The sequence below is a fragment of the Oncorhynchus keta genome, chromosome 2 (assembly GCF_023373465.1).
Source record: "Oncorhynchus keta strain PuntledgeMale-10-30-2019 chromosome 2, Oket_V2, whole genome shotgun sequence".
Classification (NCBI taxonomy): Eukaryota; Metazoa; Chordata; class Actinopteri; order Salmoniformes; family Salmonidae; genus Oncorhynchus; species Oncorhynchus keta.
Window position 1 is genome coordinate 34,296,784 of NC_068422.1, and position 25,912 is coordinate 34,322,695.

The following is a 25,912-nucleotide window of genomic DNA, read 5'->3' on the forward strand; positions in this document are numbered from 1 at the left end:
ATTTAAATCCCTTGACGTTAATAGAATGTGATAAAATAAATAAATAGCCTTTTAGTTGTGTGCGCAAATGTAGCCTTATCTACTCTTGGCTGCATTGGAAAATCACTATTGTCATGCAACTCCCATCAGTCAAAAAGAGACCCCAATTGGGGAGGAGTGTAAGCTTTGGTGGCTCCGAGCGGGAGTTTACACTAGTTACCACAGCCACAACGCCCCTATTCATTAAAACGAAAATAAGCTTTTTAGTCTTACTTTAGAGTTAGTTTTAGGCATAAGGTTAGCAGTGTGGTTACGGTTAGGTTTAAAAGACCATTTTAAGAAAATTGGGCGTGGTTTATAACTTTGTGGCTGTGGTAACTAGTTACGACCGTATGTGGTAGAGTAAGTTATTCATTGTCGACGGTCGACTGGAGTTTGAATCTTCAGGGATAACGGGACACTTAAGATGTCGAATTTTTAACATTAAGCGTCATGGCATTTGTAAAATGCTCATGTGCGATTGTTACTAGGTTACTGTTTATTCTGATCTCAGTCAGAGTTTGGAGATTGCTTAAAGATGGCAATACTGTTTTCTTACAATCCTCTTTCTACCCCTCGTTCTCGAAATGACCCTAACTTTGAAAATATGAACGGAAAAGGATTACAAATGGTAAGATTCTGTTCATTTATTATAGTATAGTCTATTTTAACATACTGTCTATAATTTGTCATGTGCAGGCAATCCAAATATTTTAATCCTAAAGACATAAGACAACAAATAAGCTGGTTTTACATTGGATATTCGGTGATCTCCACGTCTTTTTGTTTAACATTTTGATTAATACTGTTGTCTTCTGGCTTTCAATTTTCAATAGCTCTTACACAAAGCATGCCATGACTATGGAAATTATATATTCTGAATCAGGGGAGGATGGACAAAAACCCACGCCTTCAAAATGTTTTAAATAATGTAATGTTCCTTAGCAAGAAAACCAATTAATGTCGCTCAAATTTTTATTTTTTTTTATTTTAAATTTTACCTTTATTTAACCAGGCAAGTCAGTTAAGAACACATTCTTATTTTCAATGACGGCCTGGGAACAGTGGGTTAACTGCCTGTTCAGGGGCAGAACGACAGATTTGTTTGTACCTTGTCAGCTCGGGGGTTTGAACTCGCAACCTTCCGGTTACTAGTCCAACGCTAGTCCAACGCTCTAACCACTAGGCTACGCTGACAACAACCAAAACGAAACAGGTGGGGTTTTGTGATTCTGTCTTTCATCATTTACGGAACTGTTGTCTGTTTGTCTCTTCGACCAACTTGTAAACCTGAAAGATAGCAGCTTTAACAGTGTCCTAGTCTGAACTCTGGTCAAGCAATAAAGCGGTGTACACTTTGAGCTTTTCCCATAAGAACACATGAGGAGCAGTGATCAAATATCTCACTGCCATTTTAGGGATGTGGCAATCCACTCAAACAGAGTGAAATATGCATCCTCCTCGTTGTTGTTAAAAGGGTGTACAAGCCGGCTGTTCCGATCAGGATAGCCTGACAGGATTCGGAGCGCTTGCATATCAATTTCTATTAATCGAATGGCATGCACGTTCTCATTCTTGTTGGACTGCACATTCATCTTGTCTTCCCTATGCTCCAACTCTATTTTCTGTTGTCCAAGCTCTAATTTTTGTTGCACCAACTTTGCCTTCAGTTTTAACTCCCTTATTTGCACGTCTACGGGATGTTCTCTACTAGCTGCAGTGCCCTTTTCATCAGCCTCACTCAACGAGAGGATTTCCTCTTCCACCAAAATAGTACCAATCAACTCTGGCTACTGCTTTTGGATCGCCAGATGCCACTTTGATGTCATAATGCTTTGCGATGAGCAGAGTCACCTATGTGCATTCATCTAGCATCTCCCATGTATGGTTTTCCACAAATGCTTCCAACTTAAAGTCCATGTCTTTATTTGTATTTTATTAGCCTGTGTGTTTATGTAATTTTCAAAATGATTCCACCAATCATATAACCCCTCAAGGTGGATGTCAGTGACAGAAACTCTACTACAAAAGTGTAATTTGAACACTCAGATATCTGGGCACAGCAGAGCTTCAAAGTAGGTGACTAGCGTGACTACCATACTCATGGGAAACAATGTCCCACATAAGCCCCCCCATTTTGTTACATTCCCCAACAAGAAAACCAATGATGTTGATCAAACAGAAGGGAGAACTAAAAAAAAATCACTGATACAACAACCAAAATTAAACGGATGGGAGTTTAGGAGGGGTCCTGACACATACTCATGGGGGTGTCCACTGAAAGTTGACTAGCAACAACAACTGGAACCTAAAAGACACAAAGCGAACCAAAAATGTGTGCAAAACAACAACAGGGAAGATCAGACAAAGGAATATTTTCTCTAGAACTCAAGTAGGGCACGCCAACTACAGGTGTTGATGTTCCACATCTCCCAAGACAACTGGAGTACTGGACCAGCCACTCTTAAATAACACCTGGGCCAGCACAGGTGAAACACCTTCCCAATAACGAGATGGCAACCAGCACAGGTGTAACGCATGCTGACTAACAAGGTAACTCCAAATCGGTGAGCCCAACTGTACGTGCTAAAGTGCTAAAAGTCCAACCACAAAACATAAATGGAAAAACCAAAACCTGTAACAGTAAACAAATAAACAAAATATTAAGGCTTTAAATCTTTAATAGGTCTTACACAAAGTGTGCCATGATTATGAAAATGAGACATTCTGAATCAGGAGAGGATGGACAAAAATCCACTGCTCATTTTGTGTTGACATGTTGAAGAAAAGATTTAAAGCCGTAAGAATTGTTTAAATAGCTCCTACACAAAGCATGCCATGACTATGAAAATTATATATTGTGAATCGGGAGGATGGACTAAAATCCAAAGCTTTTAAAACATTTTTGTTGTTGTTGAGATAAACAAGTATTAGGTCTTTAAATCTTCAATAGCCCTTACACAAGGCATGCCATGACTATGCAAATTATATATTCTGAATCAGGGTAGGATGAACCAAAATCCACAACTTTTTTCTTCATTTTTTTTGTTAACATTTTGAAGAAAAACATTTATTCCGGCTTTAATCTCCAATAGCTCTTACACAAAGCTTGCTATTACTATGAAAATTATATATTCGGAATCAGGGGAGGATGGACAAAAATTCACAACTCTTTAGCCCCCAAAAATCTGGTGAAAAAAGTATACTCAGGCTTTAAATCTTCAAAAGCTCTTACACAAAGCATGCCGCGACTATGCAAATAATACTGTATTTTCGGAATCAGAGGAGGATGGACAAAAATCCACTGTTTTCTTTATTTTTGTATTATTTATTAAAAAGCTAGGGTGGGATAGGGCGGTACCCATAGAATGAAGAATGACAAGTGCTTCCAAAATAACATGTGATCGTTTTGTCAAACATTCTGAAACAAAACATAAAGATAAAAAAGTGGTTAGAATTGGATTCATCCTGATATGTGTTGGTTCCATTTAAATCAGTGTTTTCTGGCCACTATTTGGGTTTAAAATCCTCTTTTATTTTTGTAATTACATATTTATTTTGTATTTTTTACCACTGCTCTATCCTTTATATTTGATTGCTATTCTGTGGGCTTAAGATTTACAAATATATATATTCACAGTGAATGGACCATAATTTGTGGATAACTTTGGATAGCTGCATGCATCTTTCAAATGCATGTGAATGGAATAAAGAGTTGTCACAATAATAAAGAAAGTACATTTTCTACTTCAACCCGAGGTTCTCGCCAGCCATCTTGCATTTCCTGATCATTATAATTCCTTCCATCTGGATTTTGGAACTACATCATCAGGAAAACAAATCTAGTGGCCCTCAGGTACAGGAAACAGAGATGGAGAGAAGTCAGCTCCATGTTCAATGCATGCACGAAAGTTATGAAACATTTACTTACAACTTCACTTGTCACATCTAATTTCAGTGTAGGAAAATTAACTCGTGGGAAAATGTGGGAAGCATGATTTCTCTGAACAAAACTGTGGGGAATTTAACTGTTCAAACTTATTTAAACTGGAACTAGTTTTAGTTTCTAGACTATTCTACCTTTCACTTTTCTTAAATCTACTGTAACTAGGACCCTTGACCCTTAATCCATAAATTAACATTCAGGAGACACAAATTCACATGGCCTATCTACACAGATGTTGATGTATTCACAAATTCACAGTCAACAACAGGGTCACATCTAAGTACTTTCCATTATTAACATACACATAGTGTACCAAACATTAAGAACATCCCCTTTTGCCCCCAGAACAGTCTCAATTCGTCGGGGCATGGACTCTACAAGGCGTCGAAAGTGTTCCACAGGGATGCTGGCCCATGTTGACTCCAATGCTTCTCACAGTTGTGTCAAGCTGGCTATGTGTCCTTTGGGTGTTGGAACATTCTTGATACACACGGGAAACGGTTGAGCGTGAAAAACCCAGCAGATCTGCAGTTCTTGACACAAACCGGTGTGCCTGGCACCTACAACTATACCCCATTCAAAGGCACTTAAATATTTGTCTTGCCCATTCACCCTCTGAATGACACATATACATAATCCACGTTTCAATTGTCTCAAGGCTTAAAATTCCTTATTTAACCTGTCTCCTCTTCATCTACACTGATTCAAGTGAATTTAACAAGTGACATCAATAAGGGATCATAGTTTTCACCTGGTCAGTCTATAGCTGTGTTTGAATACTCATACTAACCGCACTGACCATACTATTTGTGACGTAAATTGAGTATATAGTATTCTTATTGGTCATAGTATGGATATAGTTAATATGCCAGCAGTTCCTGGATGTCGTACTACATTCGCCAAAATACGAAGTATACAAGCAGTGGACACTAGGGTCCATAATGCAATTCTTCAGAAAATGGGGATGGCTTCACATTGTTTTCAGATTTGAAGAAAATGGCAGAAAATATGCAGCCGAAGTCCAACAAGAGTGGATACAAATGCATTGCTTTCTAATTATGACAAATGCTAAGAAAATGTTGAGCAATGTAATAAGGTAATGACTTTTCAAATAAGTTACCTTACACGTTATGTTGGCTGACAATTTGTTAGCTACGCTAATCTTACAAACCACATAGCATATCATTACTGTAGTATGCACTGGTATGTTAGCTAGCTACCTAACATTCATTGGCTACTAATACATCAAACTTGCCAGTATATTAACTATATGCTATCTAACTAACTACCCAACGTTTATTGACTTGATTATTCCTGTCATTCGTACCTTAGCTAAGTGGTATAGACGTTATGCATTCTCAATGGACATTCGATTGTTTCAGAAAATTCGCCCTGTCTATCTACTCCGATTTCAGAGAAGTCTCGCACGCAGAATAACTGATGAATTTACGAACGCTCAACACCCGTTGAATATGGCCGGTGTCAGTAAATGTTGGCAAAAAAGTGTAATTAAATTGTTGCCAGCAGCACAGTTACAGTCGCCAATGCTCTGATAACATGAAATCTGCCTAACCAGCTCTGCTAGGGCGAGTAAAATGGTCAGAGTGAGGTGGTCTCTCATTTGTGTCTGGAAGTAGCTAGCAAGCTAGCCAACATTAGCCAGTTAGCTTGGGTGCGTGACCATTGTTGTGAGGCCAGAACGCTTGGGTCAACCCTACTTCTTGGCCAGAGCGTCCAGTGTGCGCTCTGAACACTCCAAGAACGAAATGCTCAGAATGTACAAACTGACAACACTCTGAATTTCCGAATGACCAGATTGCACTCTGGCTCTCCAGATTGATTTTAAGAATACACCCAAAGTCGTAAAATGTCTAGCTAGTAATTTGTTATGCTTACAAGCTAGCAAGAGGTTGCATAGCAACAGCATCAACTTCCGGTAGACAGGCGAAGCGCTAGTACGCTCAACTGAAAGGATACCATTCGTTTAAAGTATACTAAAATAATCTAATAGCGTATAGTATGTAGTATATACTCATTAAGTATGTAGTATACAGTATGTTAGTATGGGTATTCGAACACATGGAAAGAGCAGGTGTTCTTAATGTTTTGTATACTCAGTGTATAAGTTTATTTCAATCAGTGACAGAGCTCTCAGGGGTAATTAGGGGACTCTTTCCTTGTCCTATCCCTACCCTGAGCCTTTTACTCTAGCACATTTTTGAGTGCTTATTATCTGTGGTTTGACCTTCTGTTCACTCTCTTGACATTCAAGGCTCTTTATCAACTCGTCCACGGTTTGTCTCATCGACTGGATCCTGGCCCTCCATCAGGTCCTGCTTATCCCTCTCATCATAGGGAAGTGGCTCCTCCCACTGGGGAGCGGGGTCATGTGGGACAAACTTTTCCAGCTCCTGCTAATCTTCGTTGGCACTGCAGCTGACATCTTGGAGTTCACCAGTGAAACGCTATCTGATATCAAGTTTTCGTGCACACAATTTTTTTAGAGCATACTACAAGAAGTATAATGACATGAATATCTTGTCTGTATTATGTACAGTTCACAGATCATACAGGAGGCATGTGCAGTGAATTCGGAAAGTATTCAGACACTTCTTGTTTTCCACGTTACGTTACAGCCTTATTCTAAAATGGATTAGATACATTTTTTACCTCATCCATCTAAATAAATACCCCATAGTGACGTCGCAAAACATTTTTGCTAATTTATTAAAAATCAAAAACAGAAATTCCTTATTTACATAAGTATTCAGATGCTTTGCTATGAAACTCAAAATTGAGCTCAGGTGCATCCTGTTTCCATTGATCACCCTTGAGATGTTTCTAATTTACAACTTGATGTTTCTTCAATTGTGGTAAATTCAATTGAAAGGGCATGATGTGGAAAGGCACACAACTGTCTATATAAGGTCCCACAGTTTACAGTGCATGTCAGACCAAAAACCAAGCCATGAGGTCAGAATAATTGTTTGTAGAGCGTCAAGACAGGACTGTGTCACAGTGTCCTCTTAAATGGAAGAAGTTTGGAACCACCAACTCTTTCTAGAGCTGACTGCCTGGCCAAACTCAGCAATTGGGGGAGAAGGGCATTGGTCAGGAAGGTGACCAAAAACCTGATGGTCACTGACAGAGCTCCAGTGTTCCTCTGTGGAAAGGGGAGAACCTTTCAGAAGGAGAACCATCTCTGCAGCACCAAACAGTACTTTATGGTAGACTGAACAGACGGAAGGCACTCCTCAGTAATAGGCACATGACAGCCTGCTTGGAGTTTGCCAAAAGGCACCCACAGGACTCTCAGACCATGAGAAAAAAAATATTTAAATCTTGGTTTCATCAGACCAGACAATCTTTGCGGATTATATATAAGTTGTCATTTTACTTTTGGCTTTTTGTGGGATCTTGTTTCTGTCTGACAGAACTGTGTGCTTTCATTTTTTTGTCTTTGTTATTTTGCTTGGTGTCATCAATAAAAATACGATGCACTCCTACCCCGCTGCGCCTTGGTTTCCTTCTCCCAACGAGAGCCGTTACAGGAGAGATCTGAAAATAGCTTGCAGCGACGCTCTCCATGCAACCTGACAGCTTGTGAGGATCTGCAGAAAAGAATGGGAGATACTCCCCAAATACAGGTGTGCCAAGCTTGTAGCATCTTAGCCAAGAACGCTCGAGGCTGTAATCGCTGCCAAAGGTGCTTCAAAGTAATAAGTAAAGATTCTGAATATTTATTTACATTTACGTCATTTAGCAGACGCTCTTATCCAGAGCGACTTACAAATTGGTGCATTCACCTTATGACATCCAGTAGAATAGTCACTTTACAATAGTGCATCTAAATCTTAAAGGGGGGGGAGAAGGATTACTTATCCTATCCTATTTATGTAAATGTTATTTCATTTGTACTTTAATAAATTTGCAAACATCTCTAAAAATCTGTTTTTGATTTGTCATTATGGGGTAGTGTGTAGATTGATGAGGGAATTTGATACATTTTAAGAATAAGGCTGTAATGTAACAAAATTTGGAAAACGTCAACCAGTCTGAAAACTTTCCGAATGCACTATATGGGTCTAAAAAGGGCCACTTTCATAATAAATGGTTTGTGATTCTAATGTAAAACCCATTTAAACATTCTGTCTCCCAATTGTTGCTATGTGAGAATTACCAGAACAATGAGATACCAAAAACATTTTCCACTCCTGCTGGCGTAGAATCGGCCCATTGACTAGTTGAGTTGTGTGTTCTGTATTCCTCCCAGGGAGAACAGCCCTCAGCTGGTGTATATAATCCTAGCGGGGTGGACCTGTAGCATTTTACAGTTTCCTCAATCTGGCTGATGGGTCTACATTTAATTTTAATATCTGCAGTGAACTTAACTCTCCTCGACACCGGCTATGGAGATCTGTTCGAATGTCGAGGCTCATATTCTTTAGGGTGAATTACAGATTTGATGATTTTTACATGCGGGTGCCAAGACTTTCATGGTGGGTTTGAGGGTATATGAGCGGCACAGCCATAATCATAGACAGCATTATGGATGTCACATCTATGAAGGTAAACCTTAAGATTTCTGTTGTAGACATTTAACTGCAGAAAGCCTCCCCCACAGCCCCACCTACTTTATCAAGTTCTCTTTGTAGCATGACTGTGGCCAGAAAAGACTCACCCAATAAGGGATATGTTTATTTGGCTAACGAGACAAACCAGCACTATCGTAGCCAAGTTGCAAAACAAACAGCTGAGCTGATTTGTGTGCTTAACACCACTTCCTACACAAACTACTGGATCTCAAAGATAATAGGAAGATGCAACACTTAAAGATGCACTCCGGGATCCATATTCATAACATATGTAAATTGAAAAATGTGTATCCTACAAATTGCAAAGATCGTAACATATCACATGAAATGGCTGACATGGTAATATACTATTGGATGAAGTTAACAAAAAACAGGGATCACTTTTGGCTCGTGAACAACACTAACTACTAGCTGAAATAATGTAAAAGCTAGATTGCATCTTAAAGGGATAGTTTGGAATTTTGGCAACTTCCCTTGAGCTAGTTAGTAATTGCGCCAATTCTTGGTAGCAACTTCCTTCAAGCTAAATGCAGATACATAAAATGGTATCCACGAGTTCATCTGACTCTGGGTAGATAAAGGGCTTCATTACCAAAATTCCAAGTGATCCCTTTAATCTCCCACAAACTTCAGTGTTCTTTCAAATGGTATCAAGAATATGCATATCCTTGCTTCAGGTCTTGAGCTACAGGCAGTTAGAGTTGGGTATGTAATTTTAAGCAAACATTTTAAAGGGGCAGATCCTTGAGAGGTTTTAAAGGACTTACTCAAAGTGATTCGGTTTCATCAGTCAGCTTTAAACAGATTAAGGCCCACTTCTTCAGTTCCTCATTGCTTGGCTGATGGAGTAAGCTATTGTCAGGCAAACTACCAATAACGCAAACTTCCTGAAATCCATTATAGCCGTGTGGCTAAATAATTCTGGGTTGAGGATCATTAAGAGTTCATTACGGCCTCCTTTATTCTAAGAAAGTACCTACCCCAATCTACTGAATTATTCACAACCTGAAAGGATGTACAATAAGTGGATAAGAAACCATCCACTCATAGCATAGTGAGAATGCACTTACAAGATGCAATTGTAAGTTTCCACAATAATTGAAGAATAGGGGTAGGGTGGTAGAGAATCGACAGACCATGAATGTAATAAGAAATCTTAGGTGCTGGATCAAGGCTGATAGATTCTACTACAAAATGTCAGTTCAGAACAAGGTTGAGGCAGGTGGTCAGGTTAAGGGGAGTTTAATGGAAGATGTCCACATTCACTGTTCAGATAACTGAGAATCATGTCCAGGGAGTACTGACATTAACAATGTGGTCCTGAAAGGAAAGAGAAGGAACTTAGGCTATAGCACTGCTATAATGTGAATTACATGACTTACTGTTTCATATTTTTGTATAACGTACTTTAAGACTACTGAAACCCCACCCGATGTGGTGGAAGTTGTCTAACCAGATCAGAACGCCTTCGAGGACCACCTTCAGGAAGGTACTGAGAACGATGGAGGTTTTTGAACAGGTAAAAATGATTGTCCGCTGTTAATTTCTTTCCTGGACCGCCAAGAGATGTAAGAAATTAATTTGTAATATAATAGCGTTTATTCCTCTTATCAAGGGGAGACTGAACGTTGACAAGGCGTAGGAGAGCTACCGGAGCAGAATCAAGAAGGGGACAAAGTGCCACGACATCCGGAATAATTACTTAGCTTGGAAGGCGAGACCTGGGACACCTCTCTGCTGTCGCTCCTATCTGGGTTCACCATCTGTTAAGGTGAATAACAAATCTCAAATAACTATTTGCATACAATATAACGCTGGACTAGTAACCGAAAGGTTGCAAGTTCGAATCCCCGAGCTGACAAGGTACAAATCTGTCGTTCTGCCCCTGAACCCACTGTTCCTAGGCAGTCATTGAAAATAGGAATTCGTTCTTAACCGACTTGCCTAGTAAAATAAAGGTTTTAAAAAATAATAATAATAATAAAAAAAGCTGGTTTTAGTTTCCCTAACACTGATATTTGTCTTTGTCGTCCCTCAGTGGATGTTGTAATAATGGCGCTGTGAGTCAGGTGAAACGTTTAACAAAACCAGTAATGACAATTCCATCAGGCCACATGCCAGTAAACAAGAATACCAACTGGTGAAAAAAACATAAGAGAGTGACCTAAAGTGGAAGATAATAAAGTCCAGGTGTGAATCATGATTAACAGGTGTGTGTAATGATGAATCCCAGGACCGGTGGTTAGTATTCTGGTGACATCGTACACCAGAGGGGAGAAGCAGATGTGACAGTGCCAGCTGGAAACCCAAAACACTGGAAGGGGGTCAACCCAGTGGAGTAGTGATGTCGGGAGTTCTGGGCGTACTCTGCCCAGGGAAGGAATCTTGCCCACTCACCCTGCCGATCCTGACAGTAAAACTTCAGGAACCTCACCAGCCCCTGGTACACCCTCTCCACCTGCCTGTTAGGCTGATATCCGGAAGTGAGGCTGACCGTGACCCCGAGCTTCTTCAAGGCCCCCCAACCTTGTGATGTGAACTGGGTGAACGGTCGGAGACGATGTCCTCCGGAAGGCAATAATGCTGGAAGAGTGCCTCGGCGACCTGGAGAGCAGTGGGGAGACCATGAAGAGGGATTAAAAGCGACATGACTTAGAAAATCTATTCACCCCATAGAGAGGGGGTGGGGATTCGGTTACAAAGTGGATAGATGTGACCAAGGTCGCAGAGGCATGGGAAGTGCCAGGAGCTTCTCTGCTGGATGATTCTGAGGGGAGGGGGGGGGGCTTGGTTTGAGCACATCTGTAACAGGAGTTGACATACCGAGTGACATTCTGCACCAAGGTGGGCCACCAGTACTTCTCAGCGATGGAGTAGATGGTGCGAGAAATACCTGGATGTCCAGTGACGACAGCTGTGTTCCCAGGTCAGCAGCCAATCATCCCAAACCACTGGACCCACAACTCAGATGGGATTATGGGTTCCCTCTGGACAGGAACCTCTCCCGAATCGTAGATATGAGACAGAGCATCAACCTTGATGTTTTCAGAATCTGGGCGATAGGTCAGCATGAAGTCGAACCTGGTGAAGAAAAATTCCAATGTCAATGCCAATGTCGCAATTTCATGGATTTCATGGAGAAAAAGGACACAATTACAATGGGTTACCCTGTCTTTGTTTTAAAACTGCCCCCACGCCCACCTCAGATGCATCTACCTCAACCACAAAAGGTAGCGTGGGATCTGGGTGTTATAGCAAGGAGGCGGAGGTGAAACACTGCTTGGAAACAAAATGCCTCGTCGGTTGCTAGAGACCACACCTCCCCTACGAGGTCCACCCTTGAGGGAGGTGATAGGGGCAGCGACAGCTCGCTGAAGCGGCGGTAGAAGTTGGCAAACACCAGAAACCATTGTAACCCCTTGATGGGGTTTGGGACTGGCCATGACCTTAACGCATCTACCCTGTCCTCCATCCTCACTCCCGGTGGGCTGATTTGGTAACCCAGGAAGGATACAGCCTTCTGGTGGAATTGGCACTTCTCTGCCTCGATGAACAGGTGATTAACCAAGCGGCATTCCAGGACAGTGCGAACGTGAGTGGTGTGGTCTTTCAGGTTGGTCGAGAAGATCAGGATGTCATCGATGCATACAATCACCTGCCGTTCAAGCATGTCCCTGAACACCTCATTGCCGAATGCCTGGAAAACGTACAGAGCATTGGCTAAGCCAAAGGGCATAACCAAATACTGGTAGTGACCAGACACCGTGCTGAATGCTGTCTTCCACTCATTCCCCTCCGGGATGCGGATCAGATTGTTGGCACTCCGCAGGTCCAGTTTGGTGAAGAACTGAGCCCTGCGGAGCTGCTCTATAGTTGACGGCACCAACGGGAGAGGGTACCGTAATCCTCCCGCCTTTTTGGCCACGAAGAAGAAACCACCCGACGCAGGGGACGTAGAAGTCCGGGTGAAACCCTGTTGGAGTGCCTCTTGAATGTAATCCTCCATGGCCTGGGTCTCAGTCACAGACAGAGTATAGATGTGCCTGTGCAGAGGTGTCGCACCGGAAAACAGGTTGTTGGCACAGTCCCAGGGGCGATGAGGAGGGAAACAACTAGCGTGGGTCTTAGAGAATACCTCTAAGGTCCTGATATTCCTCGGATGTTGGGCGGAAGGGCAACCATAGGACTCCCAAACGACGTGGAACAGGGAAGATTGTCTTCCGGCATTCAGGTGACCAGTCTGATTTTCATCCACAACCATGAGATGATAGGGTTATGGTGTTGGGCCAAGGGAGGCCGAGGATGATTGTGACCTGGTGCACTTGTGATGAAGATGCTCTACTGATGATTGGACTACATGGTGAGGGTGAGTGGTTGAGTGATGTTTTTAATTATTCCAGATTCCAATGGCCGACAGAGTCGCTGAACCCTAAAAGGAGAGGAGAGCGGCTAGATGTTAATGTTGAGGGAGGAGGCAAGGGTCTGAGCCATAAAGTTCCCTGCGGAACCGGAATCCACTAAAGCTGTACAGTACATGAGGGACAGTCAGCCAGAGTGATGATACCGAAAAGTCTAGCAGGAAGAGCTGAATCTGGAATACTCACTCCTGGTCCAAGGGATGGAACATCACGTGACCAGCCCTCTGCTCTAGTGGATCCTGAAGTACCGGACACTGCTGGAACTTGTGCCCTTCTTGCCCACAATACAGACAGAGCCCCAGCTGTATCCGTCTGTATCGTTCTACTGTGGAAAAGCATGTGACCCCTACCTCCATGGGTTCAGGCTCTGATCCCGAGTACACGCCAAAGTAGGAAGAGAAGCGATGAGAATGCCAACGCTCCCAGAGAAGGTTATCCAGGCAGAAGGCCATCGCAAGGAGTGCGTCCAGGATGAGGTTGTCGTCCTGACAGGCCAGTTCCATCTGGACCTCCTCTCGCAGAACTCTTCTGAATAGCATGCAAAGTCTGCTCATTCCATCCACTGGGAGCTGCTACTGTCCGGAAGGTGAGCGCATACTCAGCAGCAGTCTGATTCCCCTGCTGTTGCAGATGCTCACCTCCCTCTCCGCGGAATGATCAAAATATATTTTTAAAAAAACAGAGCCATGAACCGCTCAGAAGACTCTAGCTCCTCCTGTCCTTTCTCCCAGATGGCCGTAGCCCATTCCAATGCCCGCCCTGATTATAGAAATAACCGAGGCAATCATAGACCTCTCGTGGTGGGGGCTTTTTTCCGGTGTGAAAAATAGAGGGAGGACTGAAGGAGGTAGCCACTGCATTTGGATGGTGTAATGTAGTATTTATCCGGGAGGGATGGGCATCGCTAAATCGGCCGTTGCGCTGGCTCGTTGGGTAGACTGGCTCTAGAGTATCCTCCGATACTGGGCTGCTTGACACTAGAAACTACAGAGAACCTCTTCCATGGCCGTCCCCAGTTCAGCCAGCTGGTCATGGTGTTGACGTAGAAGGTACCCTTGTTCATTGACCGTCTGAGAGAGTTACGACTTTTCTGCTGCTTCCATAGTTTGAGTTGGTATTCTGTAATAACGGAGCTGTGAGTCGGGAAGCAGGTGCAGCAGTTAATAAAACAACAACATCAGCAACAAGTCAATTCCATAAGGAATTGTAAACAAAAACAATACCAGCTGGTGAAAAAACATAGGGGAGTGACATTTAAAGGGGAGGAAATCATGAAGGTAATGGAGTCCAGGTGTGAATCATAATGATTAACAGGAGCACGTAATATTGAATACCAGGTGTGCGTAATGATGAATCCCAGGACCGGTGGTTAGTATTCTGGCGACGTCGTATGCCGGAGGGGAGGAGCAGGAGAAGATGTGACAGAGGCCAACAATCTTTTCCAGTTGAAGCAGTCGGATGGTCGACCACTGAAAGCACTGATGCGAAGCCCATTAGACAAAGAATGTTAAGCTTTGGTTGACATTTGAGAAAGCATGAAAATGTATCTCTTCAATTTAACTCTCCACATGACTTTAGGACCATTGACTGTCCAAGCCCCCCAGGAATAATCCCATCCACCAGAACCACTGAGTTCGGATCGGTCTGATTCTCTGTGCTCTGAGTCGGACCAGCTTGCGTTGGGCTATACCTTCCAAAAGTGTTGAAAAGTACATCTCCCATTTATAACTCTGCACTAATCCATCAAATTGTCTCACAGTAAAGTATAACCTGTGTGTTTGCGTCACTTACCCTGTTCCCTTTAACTCTGCTCCTGTTCTCCAGGGCCTAGGGGTTCTGCCCAACACCCAGACGTGGATCCACCTGATGTCCTCCATTAACAACACTCCAACTTTTCATTACATCACCTGCAGCTACTGTTATTGTCATGTTGTCATTATCTGCTAAGAAAGCTTTCTTGCTCTATCATACTGGGCACATAATGCGAGATACACAGATTAACTAAAAACACTAGCATTGCAAACACTCAGATCAAAGAAAGCAGCAGTGCCTGGACTTTGCAGTCTCCCTCTTCAAGTCCCCCTTCCGAGACTGGCTACCTGTTGAGAACAAGTGACAGGCAGAACCTCCCACCCACACAGCAAGCACCTCAATATTCCACACACCAGAATTCAGTATTTTAGTCCATTATTGCCATGTGAGTGTACAAAAAAAATAAAATCTGAAAATGACACAACTGTACCAAAAAATATAAAGTTTGTGTTAAAATCTTAATTGCCAGGTTGGTTTTCACAGCTGTTTCACAAGGTGTTCATTATAAGTTATCCTTTGATGGTATTTATTTGTTCCACATTATTCATTGTATCCTAGAATGTACAATACATATATTCAACCACAATTTGTACTAATGAGCTATGAGATAAAGAAATCATAGCAGACTACTAAAATTATTTCAGTGTACATAAGGTTCAAATAAAAACATGACAGGCAGACAAGCCAGTGTATGAATCAAAGAGATTTGCCAAGGAATGGAGTGGAAATTAGCTAACTTTGTGATCTGTAAGGTAAGTAACTTTAATGCATCAGGCAGATTACAGGTTCTTTGCCATTTCTGAAACCTGGCAACGTTTAAGACATGGATTCCATGTTGTAATGTTAACAAGGTACCCAAAAGTAGTTTGAAGTAATGTTTTAATTTTATTAGCTAAACAATACCTGTTTAAACAGCGAAATTGTCACTGAAATCAGCCTTACAGTCTACCAATTATTTGTAATTATGTTCCAGCTCCCCGCTATCCCCAACCAGAAAAAAACAGCCACGCAGCTGAATATAGTTGATCCTTGTGTTAAACCCTGATAAGGTATGACTTGCTAAAAACTGAAATATACACTTGAAAGCATCAAACTGAAGGCAGGAATGCAGAAACACAGTGACAGATGAACAGTTATTATTGCCCGATAAAAAAAAACATTTTTTTTTAGAAGTATCAGTTCTGCAAAAGTGCAATTTATTGAAAATATACTGTCACTTTAGATCCAAACTTAGTTTTTTTACATAAAAGTTATTTACAGAATAGTTATTCATATTAGATAGAAAAAGGACAAACAAAGAAAGAACAAAGATACAAAAAAAATCAAATCAACAAATTCAATACACATCCATAATTGTACTCTTTTTCAGGTCCTTTGAGTAGCCATGTGACATTTACATCGTGACCGTGCTGGCAGGTAGAGTGGTTTTGTCCAGGTCATCAAAGTATGGATGGCTCATAGCCTGTCTAGCAGAGATCCTCTTGGGTGGGTCATAGATCAGCGTTTTCTACAAATGAGGACGATAGGGAATTATGAAGCGACACATTCTACAGAAGGTGGGACATGGTCACTTTCATTTGTATCCTAAAAACTACTGCTGTGCTGACAGAACAATAGGTCACTTCAATATCACTAATACTATCCAAAACACAACCAGCCCCATGAAAAAGACAGGTGTGCACCGGGCTTCTACAGTAACAATGTTTCATAATCAATCTGAATAAATATTAGAAGAACAAGGAAATTGTCTTACAGCGAGCAGATCAATGCCATTCTTATCTAGGTTTTTCACCATGGAGGACAGATTCCCTGACTTCCACTTGGGGAACGTGTTCTTGTAGTCAGGCAGAGATTCTACCTCTGGCCAGATGTCATTGTTGGGAGTACCAAGGGCCCTGGAAAAGAAAGAAACCATGCTTGATAAATACTTAATTCAAGGAGATCATAAAATGTCATACAGTATGCCCAACATGGAGCAATTATCTCAGCGTTGACTGTTAATCACTCAATTTGTCTGCCTGTCAATTCTGGATGGCTCATTGCCCACCACAGCTCAATCAAATGTCCTAATCTAGCATCAAATAGCTACATTGTCTACAACAAAAACACTAACATTCAAATGTATTGATTAACCAACCTAGATGTTGGTAGCAGTAGGATTTGTTATATTACAGATGTGTATATTCACATGCAAATATGCTGAGTGTACAGAACATTAGGAACACCTGCTCTTTCCATGACATACTGACCAGGTGAATCCAGGTGAAAGCTATGATCCCTTATTGATGTCACCTGGTGTAACTCAACATTAGAAAGGTGTTCTAAATGTTTTGTACACTCAGTGTATACCTGAAGATCCTGAAGAGCTGGTCAATCTCTGAGTCTCCATGGAAAAGTGGTTTCTTTGTGGCCAACTCCGCAAAGATGGTCCCGATACTCCAGACATCCACAGGGGTGGAGTACCGTGCGGCACCCAGCAGAACCTCAGGAGCCCTGTACCACAGTGTCACAACCTGGACACAAAGATACATTTTAATGGCATCATTAACTGTATGTGTACACACAAACCTTATGATAGCATTACTTTACATGTGTGTCTGCTAATGGTCTTTGGAAATTAACTATGTGGTGTTCTGGCTTACCTCGTGGGTATAAACCCGGACTGGCACCCCGAAGGCTCTGGCCAACCCAAAGTCTGCCAGCTTGATCACTCCCTTGTTGTCAATCAGCAGGTTCTGGGGCTTCAGGTCTCTGTGGAGGACCCTTCTACAGTGGCAGAACAGGATGCCCTCCAAGATCTGGTACAGATAGCTCTGGATGGGGGAGATAGTAGCAGAGGGTTAAAATTCACCTACTGGCAATAAACACTGTTTACAGTCCAATACAACTTGGACTAAAAACACTAAGTTGGTATACTAAGAGCAGAAAGTGAAAACAATAAATACAAACAAAGCTATGTGCATCATGACTGCCCCGCCCTCAGTGGGGTCGATACCTTCACAAGCATGGGGTCCATGTACTGGCCCGAGGGGATAGAGTCTAGGTATTTCTTCAGGTCCATGGAAAGGAACTCAAAGATGAGGTACAGTCTGGACTCCTGCATCAGCACATCTAGAAGGCTGTTTGGAGACAAAATACATGTTATTTGTTTATGTAGACACTAGACAGCTAATATGATATGGCAATTGCAAGACTTGCTCAGAGCCTATTTAGAATGATGCTGTGTCTGAGCTTTGAACTGTTACGACATCACATCAACTTTCTCGCGGCCTGGCTACTGTAAACTCTTTAGGAACCCCACAGACACAAACACACTACATACCGTACAACATTAGGGTGCGCTAGCTCTTTGAGCAGAGAGATCTCTCTGACAGCTGTGCTTGGCACTCCCTCCTCCTCACTCTCCAGTCGGATCTTCTTCATGGCCACTACCTGGCCTGTCGACTTGTGTCTGCCTTTGTACACAACCCCATAGGTACCTGGAAATCACAGCAACAATCATGCTATGTATTACTATGTTGTGTAGCCACCCTGATGAATAATGTATAGCGGCAAATGGTAACTCTTCACCAAGTCTGGAATCAACAGGACCCTGAAGTTTAACTTAAAAAAAAAAAAAAAAAACTTTAACTCAGCAAGTCAGTTAAGAACAAATTCTTATTTACAATGACAGCCTACCCCGGACGATGCTGGGCCAATTGTGCGCCGCCCTATGGGACTCCCAATCACAGCCGGATGCGATACAGCCTGGATTCAAACCAGGGAGTGTAGTGACATCGCTTGCACTAAGATGCAGTACCTTAGACCGCTGCACCACAAGTGTCTACCCCCAAGCAATAAGACTGCTAAATAGTGAACAGAAATATCTAGACTATCTGCATTGCCCCCCCTTTGTACTGACTCTTGACTCATCACATATGCTGCTTTTAGATATCCTGTTGCCTAATCACTAACCCCTACCTATGTGTACATATCTACCTCAATTACCTTGTATCCCTGCACATCAACTTGGTATTGGTACCCCGTGTATATAGCCAAGTTATCGTTACCCGTTATTATCGTTCTATTATTTTTGTTATCTCTGCATTGTTGGGAGGGGCCAGTAAATAAGCATTTCACTGTTAGTTTACGAAGTATGTGACAAGTTAAATTAGATTTGATTAACAGGTTGGAAGAAAATACAAAGAAGAAAATCTAATGACATGCACACAAATCTAGCAAGCTAGATATAGCAGGTTCAAAATTATATACATATTAGTCAAGATAGATAGCAAGTTTGGGGGGGAACAAATCAAAGTTGAGGAAATAACATACCTTCTCCGATTTTCTCTATTTTCACGTAATCGTCCATTTTTCCCTGAAGAAAAAAAAACAGTCTAGGTTACGGAAGCCATTCATGCAACTTAAAATTAACGATACGTCAAAATAGCCAACTTAGTTGGTGTTTGTTGGAGGTAACTACAGTAGCTAGAGTTAGTTAAGAAACCTCCCGCAATCTAACAAGTGCTTGAGAAAAAAAGCATGACATCCGCGTTCAGAAAATAGAGTCAACTAACGTTTCCTACCTAACTTCGGTAGCCAGCCAACAATTAACATTATATTAGTATCATTACTTTGTGATATTTAATGTGACGCCTTGTTAGTAATAATTTCCAATATCCTCGTTTTCAAAAGCTGTGCATGTGATAGCTAGCAAGCGAATGTTTCCCTCAATGCTAGCTAGTTACATTTTCATGACAACTGGTACAATACAATCGATCAAACAAAGAATACATGTTGCTAAAAATGTAAAACTTTTATACCGGTTGTGCCATGTCGTTGTGTAACGCGACTGTTGAATGGAAAATGAGTGTGGCTCTATTACAGTCAGCTAGCTAGAGTACTACTGCTGGGTACACTCTTTTCGAATTGGCCGCGGGCATGCTAGCTTTCAAAACCAAGCAATCACGTCGCTGGGTGTCTTTCAAAAGCGCCAATCGGGAGGAGGCCAATTCGAAGCAGGATATGATGGTTTTAAAGTTTAAACAGAGAGGAAGGGGCGAAGCGAGATGGAAACTTAAATATGTCTCCTGCAGCAAGGTGGCTTTGTTTCCCACCAAGCAGAGTTTTTGTATGGAGGTCAATTAGAAGATCGAATTTGGTCAACAAAAAATGAAATGTCTTATGTGCTAAGTGAGTCTTATTTGATCGAATATAAGTTCCGTAATGGTTAAGTTGTTACGATTTTACTGACATCGCAGCAACTTTGAAAAAAACCACTTTATATTCGAGTTATGCCTGGGTTATTGCTATACGGTATCATTGGGGCGTCCCTACCCTAAACACGAACCTTAATACCTACATTTACTTTAACAATAAACCCCTGGCCCCTTGATAACGTCAGAGTTGGGACGTCCCAAGGATTCCATATAGCAAGAACCGGTGTGCCTGTTGTTCAATCAAATCAAACTTTATTTGCCACATGCACTGAATACAAGTGTAGACTTTACCGTGAAATGTTTACTTATACAAGCCCTTAACCAACAGTGCAGTTCAAGAAGAAGAAAATATTTACCAAGTAGGCTAAAATAAAAAGTAATAATAAAAAGTAACAATGAGAATAACTAGGCTATATACAGGGGCACATGCTAGTTGACGTAATCTGTACATGTACATTACATTTACATTACATTTAAGTCATTTAGCAGACGCTCTTATCCAGAGCGATTTACAAATTGGTAGTAGTAGTGGCTATGCATAGGTAACAAACAAACAGCGAGTAGCAGCAGTGTACAAAAATAGTCTCTGACAATTTTATGAGTATTCCTCTGACACTGCCTATTATATAGGTCCTGGATGGCAAGAAGCTTGACCCCAGTCATGTACTGGGCCGTTCGTACTACCCTCTGTAGCACCTTACGGTCAGATGCCGAGCAGTTGCCATACCAGGGGGTGATGCAACCGGTCAGGATGCTCTCTATGGTGCAGCTGTAGAACCTTTTGAGGATCTGGGGACCCATGTCAAATCTTTTCAGTCTCCTGAGGGGGAAAAGGTTTTGTCGTGCCCTCTTCACGACTGTCTTGGTATGTTTGGACCATGATCGTTCGTTGGTGATGTGGACACCAAGGAACTTGAAACTCTCGACCCGCTCCACGACAGCTCCGTCAATGTTAATGGGGGCCTGTTCGGTCCGCCTTTTCATGTAGTCCACGATTAGCTCCTTTGTATTGATCATAATGAGGGAGAGGTTGTTGTACTGGCACCACATTGCCAGTTCTCTGACCTCTACCCTATAGGCCGTCTCATTGTTGTCGGTGATCAGGCCTACCACTGTTCTGTCGTCTGCAAAATTAACGATGGTGTTGGAGTCATGTTTGACCACGCAGTCATGGGTGAACAGGGAATACAGGAGGGGACTAAGTACACACCCCTGAGGGGCCCCAGTGTTAAGGATCAGCGTGGCAGATGTGTTGTTGCCTACTCTTACCACCTGGGGGCGGCCCGTCAGGAAGTCCGGGATCCAGTTGCAGAGGGAGGTGTCTAGTCCTAGAGTCCTTAGCTTAGTGATGAGCTTCGTGGGCACTATGGTGTTGAACGCTGAGCTGTAGTCAATGAACAGCATTCTCACATAGGTGTTCCTTTTGTCCAGGTGAGAAAGGCCAGTGTGGATTGCGATTGAGATTACATCATCTGTGGATCTGTTGGGGTGGTATGCGAATTGGAGTGGGTCTAGGGTATCCGGGAGGATGCTGTTGATGTGAGCCATGACCAGCCATTCAAAGCACTTCATGTTTAACGACTGGAGTGCCACAGGGCGGTAATCATTTAGGCAGGTTACCTTTGCTTCCTTGGGCACAGGGACTATGGTGGTCTGCTTGAAACATGTAGGTATTACAGACTCAGTCAGGGATTGAAATTGTCAGTGAAGACGCTTGACAGTTGGTCCGCGCATGCTTTGAGTACACGTCCTGGTAATCCGCCTGGCCCAGCGGTTTTGTGGATGTTGACCTGTTTAAAGGTTTTGTTCACATCGGCTACCGAGAGCGTTATCACACAGTCATCCAGAACCGCTGGTGCTCTCGTGCATGCTTCAGTGTTGTTTGCCTCGAAGCGAGCATAAAAGGCATTTAGCTCATCTGGTAGGCTTGCATCACTGGGCAGCTCGCATCTAAGCTTCCCTTTGTAGTCCGTAATAGTTTTCAAACCCTGCCACATCTGACGAGCGTCAGAGCCGGTGTAGTAGGATTCAATCGTAATGGTATTGACGCCTTGCTTGTTTGATTGTTCGTCTGAGGGCATAGGGGCATTTCTTATAAGTGTCCGGATTAGTCTCCCGCTCCTTGAAAGTGGCAGCTCTAGCATCCACATCATCTGACCACTTCCCTATTGAGCAAGTCACTGGTACTTCCTGCTTTAGTTTTTATTTGTAAGCAGGAATCAGGAGGATAGAATTATGGTCAGATTTGCCAAATGGAGGGCGGGGGAGAGCTTTGTATGCGTCTCTGTGTGTGGAGTAAAGGTTCAAACGCGTATCTGGCCTCTCATTGGCTAGAACGGTCCCAACTAATCTTGTCTCCTCCGTACTGCCTTCCATTGTTGAGGACATGTATTTAGTTTGGTTTCAGTTTCAGCATATTGATTAATTATAGCATTTAAAAAAAAAATATCATAATTTCTAAATTATAATAATCATCCCTGGCCTTACAAATACAATATCCCAGTAATATAAATTTTTGCCAACTTGTTATATATGGTTGTTTAGTTATGTTTTCTATATAGTTTGTCTGCCTTGGTATATTTCATGTAATTTTTACAGTGGAGGGCATTTTGGGTCATGGGTCACTGGTCATGTGTATAGGGCACACAGGTTACCCAAAAGTAGGCCTACTAGGGATGCACAGACAGAGATCACGGTAAGGACTTTATGCTCTAGTCCAGTGTTTCCCAACTCCAGTAATTGAGTACCCCAAACAACAACAACAACAAAATACGTAGCCCCTGACAACCACAGCAGATTCAGCTTGACAACTAATAATCAAGCCCTCAATGAGTTGAATGAGGTGTGTTTGTCTGGGGCTTTTGGGGGTACTCGAGGAGTTGGAAAAATAAATTCCATACAAGCAGATTATATATTTATTTTTTATCTTTGCTGCTAATAAATGAGCAAAAGACCCAACCAAAGAGCCACTTGGGAATACGTTTATTTTGCATGTGTTTTTTAACATTTGCAAATTTCAATCCCTGGCTGAGTTGGCTATAATAACTTTTGACTAGGTTGCCACTGCAATCTGAATTCAATTCCCCTTGAGTTATGTGGGTTTGAGAAAGCCTTTTTAGACTATGCACCCTTTTTGAGACGTCAAACCTGTATGTGTCGAACACCATGCATGGTCAAGATTAATTTAATCAGAAAAGGAAATTTAGTAGTCAACAAATGGAGAGAGAAAATGTGGCCTGCATGGTTATTATAGTTTTGTGATTTAATATTAATTGTAATTTCTATTTGACATTCAGTTTAGTATTAGTTATTTTTCAGACTTGATTTACTAGTTTTCATTTAGGTTCAGTTTGAAAAAACATTTGTTTTAATATTATTTAGTTTTGGTTTTAGTGTTAGGGACGGAAAGCAGCCTAGGTTGGGAGGCTAGGAGCCATTTATGTGTTGTTGGCCTATAGTTTTTTTGGGGGATGACACTTCTTGCCACTGAGGGGTGAGGGGGAGGGGGCAATAAAATATAAGATGATGGGCCAGGACCATAGACTTGGATATACATAACATTTATGCATCATGATGGCGTCTGTGAGAGCATGGGAAGCTCCATTGAGGTCATCTCCATCTTGAAATAGTTAATTTTCTTCTTCACAAGTAAAATTCATTGGCTGATCCCCCCCCCAGATGACCCGGCTTGTCACGACCCCAACCGGGTCATCAGGTCATGCCAACCGGGTAATCAGGAAGGATTAGCCAATGAAGTTGTAAGTCCCGCCCAGTTGACGAATTCAAAATGGTGAAAGTCCTTAAAAGGTGCTGCACATACGAACACAGGCTTTTGGCCACTAGAGGAGTCCTTACAACTCCATGGCCAGGACATAGGTTTGGTTAGGTAAATAAATTCTAATGTGACTTGGATTTAAAGGATAAGTGCCTAAACTGGTGCAATAAATAGGGTGGAAGGAACATCTTCACCATGTTTAAACCAATCCAATGCTTTTTAAAAACTTTAGTAGTAGTTGTAAGAAAAATCAAGTACCTTTACCTTCATCTGACAGAAAGAGGAAAAAACAATAAAAGAAGTTATGGCACAATTGACATGCAATGTTTTTGTAATATTAAACCTGTATCACTGACCAACCCCTTCAAATAGGGTTAATAAAAACAGCTGCAACAACAGCCAAAACATAAGCAATACAATACTTTTTCACAAATCCAGCCAGCCAGCTTGTGCGTGTGTGCGTGCGTATGCGAGTGTGTGTGTTTCTGGTGACTGCCTTCTGGAGAGATAGTCATTTGGTTTCTCAAGCCTGATGACAGTTGGCCATAGAGAGAGAATATTCTCTCCACAAACGCTTGGGATGCAGGGGTAGAAACGAGAGTCAGTGACACAGGGCACAGCTTTGGATAAACAGCTATCCTTGCCTGTCAGGACTGGAGAGGGGACTCTGTAAACATACCCCCCTCTTTACCTTTCCTAGGTATTTCCGCAGCTCACACAGGGCACTTAATGCCCTGCTAGGTTTACCCTCCAGCTGGACAATGACCTCTGACACAATCTTCAATCTGAGGAAACTACATTTCTGAAGCACTGTGGTCGACATGCTTGCTGAATTCATTGTGCTGGCATCTTACTGGTGTCCTGCTGCTCCACCGCTGTCTCTGCTTTGCTGAAGTACAAAATACTCTGCTTCCCTTATCAGTGGAGCCCATCTTTGTTGATTAAAGTTCCAGAGACACACTTGGGTCCATTATGCAAGCTGCTGCAGTGGTTTGAACGAAGTTGACTGCCAGAGGATTCAGTATGCATTCGAAGAGCTTGCGCAGTGACTTCAGGAGAATCTGTGCCACCTGGTGTTGGAATTGTGCCTGTCCGTGCAGTCATGAGTGAACAGGGTGTACAGGAGGGGGCTGAGCCCGCACCCCTGAGAGACCCCTGTGTTGAGGATCAGCGTGGCGGAAGTGTTGTTACCTACCCTTACCACCTGGTAGCGGCCAGTCAGGAGGTCCAGGATCCAGTTGCAGAGGGAGGTGTTTAGTCCCAGGGTCCTTAGCTTATTGATGATCTTTGAGGGCCCTATGAAGTTGAATGCTCAGCTGTAGTCAATGAATAGCATTCTCAAAAAAGGTGTTCCTTTGGTCCAGGTGGGAAAGGGTAGTGTGGAGTGCAATAGAGATTGCATCATCTGTGGATCTGTTGGGGCGGTATGCAAATTGGAGTGGGTCTAGGGTTTCTGGGATAATGGTGTTGATGTGAACCATGACCAGCCTTTCAAAGCACTTCATGGCTACAGACGTGAGTGCTACGGGTCGGTAGTCATTTAGGTTACCTTAGTGTTATTGGGCACAGGCACTATGGTGGTCTGTTTAAACTGAAGCAAATGAAACCGGGATAAAATAATACCAGATTTTGTCCAAAAGGAACACTTGTTTGGAATTGTTGGACGAACAATTACACCCTAGATAAGCTAGATGCAGGCAAGAGTGTCCAAGGCAGTATTGCATGTGTCGCTGTCTGTCCATGTGTCACTGACTGTCATCTAAATTTCCCCTCGACCTGTGTGTCCCTAAGTTGTAAACATTCATTCATAGGCTAGGTTGTAGCAACTTCATGATGGGTATAGGGAAAAATGTTGTATCATGTAGTAGCCTAAACCAATCGATGTTACATTGAACTGGGTGAATGGAATATGAATGACAGTCACCCAACATGCTGTAATAGAAATAAGGCCATGTTCACGAGAAAAAAAAAATGTCCTCCCTCATCTTAAAAGCCATTGACCACCACTGGTTTGTAGCATATCACAAAAGACAAAAGAGAGAAGTGTGTGGCACTCCAGCATCTCAGAAGTTGTTCTGGACTATGAACAGAAACACTATTCATTCACTGTTCCTGAGAGGCAATGAGGTTCTTGGCAGTGTCTGCATTAA

General features: G+C 42.4%; 1 protein-coding gene and 1 long non-coding RNA gene across 5 annotated transcripts; one reads left to right on the forward strand and one right to left on the reverse strand.

Moving 5' to 3' along the window:
* Positions 1-381: 381 nt before the first annotated feature.
* On the forward strand, positions 382-15,251 carry LOC118399595 (uncharacterized). 3 transcript variants are annotated; one of them, XR_008076268.1, is made up of 4 exons: positions 382-649; positions 6,237-10,078; positions 10,175-10,330; positions 14,802-15,251. It is a non-coding gene; the product is annotated as an uncharacterized LOC118399595 (long non-coding RNA). The 3 variants fall into 3 exon arrangements; XR_004828865.2 differs by having other exon boundaries at positions 9,973-10,078; XR_008076269.1 differs by lacking the exon at positions 382-649 and adding an exon at positions 663-5,060.
* Positions 15,252-15,964: 713 nt separating this feature from the next.
* LOC118399584 (cyclin-dependent kinase 1-like) lies at positions 15,965-19,857 on the reverse strand. 2 transcript variants are annotated; one of them, XM_035795780.2, is made up of 8 exons: positions 19,592-19,857; positions 19,104-19,146; positions 18,112-18,268; positions 17,785-17,908; positions 17,432-17,602; positions 17,139-17,302; positions 16,543-16,684; positions 15,965-16,296 (listed from the first exon to the last, which is right to left on the reverse strand). In XM_035795780.2, the coding sequence occupies exons 1-8, from the start codon at positions 19,601-19,603 to the stop codon at positions 16,183-16,185; spliced, it is 927 nt and encodes a 308-aa protein (XP_035651673.1). In that variant the 5' UTR covers positions 19,604-19,857; the 3' UTR covers positions 15,965-16,182. The 2 variants fall into 2 exon arrangements, with proteins under 2 accessions (XP_035651673.1, XP_035651682.1); XM_035795789.2 differs by lacking the exon at positions 19,592-19,857 and adding an exon at positions 19,355-19,378.
* Positions 19,858-25,912: the final 6,055 nt, after the last annotated feature.

Excerpts from the sequence above, each read along its gene's own strand:
- LOC118399584 (XM_035795780.2), bottom strand. Across the intron at positions 18,269-19,103 it reads AATAGAGAAAATCGGAGAAG|GTACCTATGGGGTTGTGTAC; the intron begins GTATGTTATTTC and ends TGTGATTTCCAG. Across the intron at positions 17,909-18,111 it reads GCGCACCCTAATGTTGTACG|CCTTCTAGATGTGCTGATGC; the intron begins GTATGTAGTGTG and ends GTCTCCAAACAG.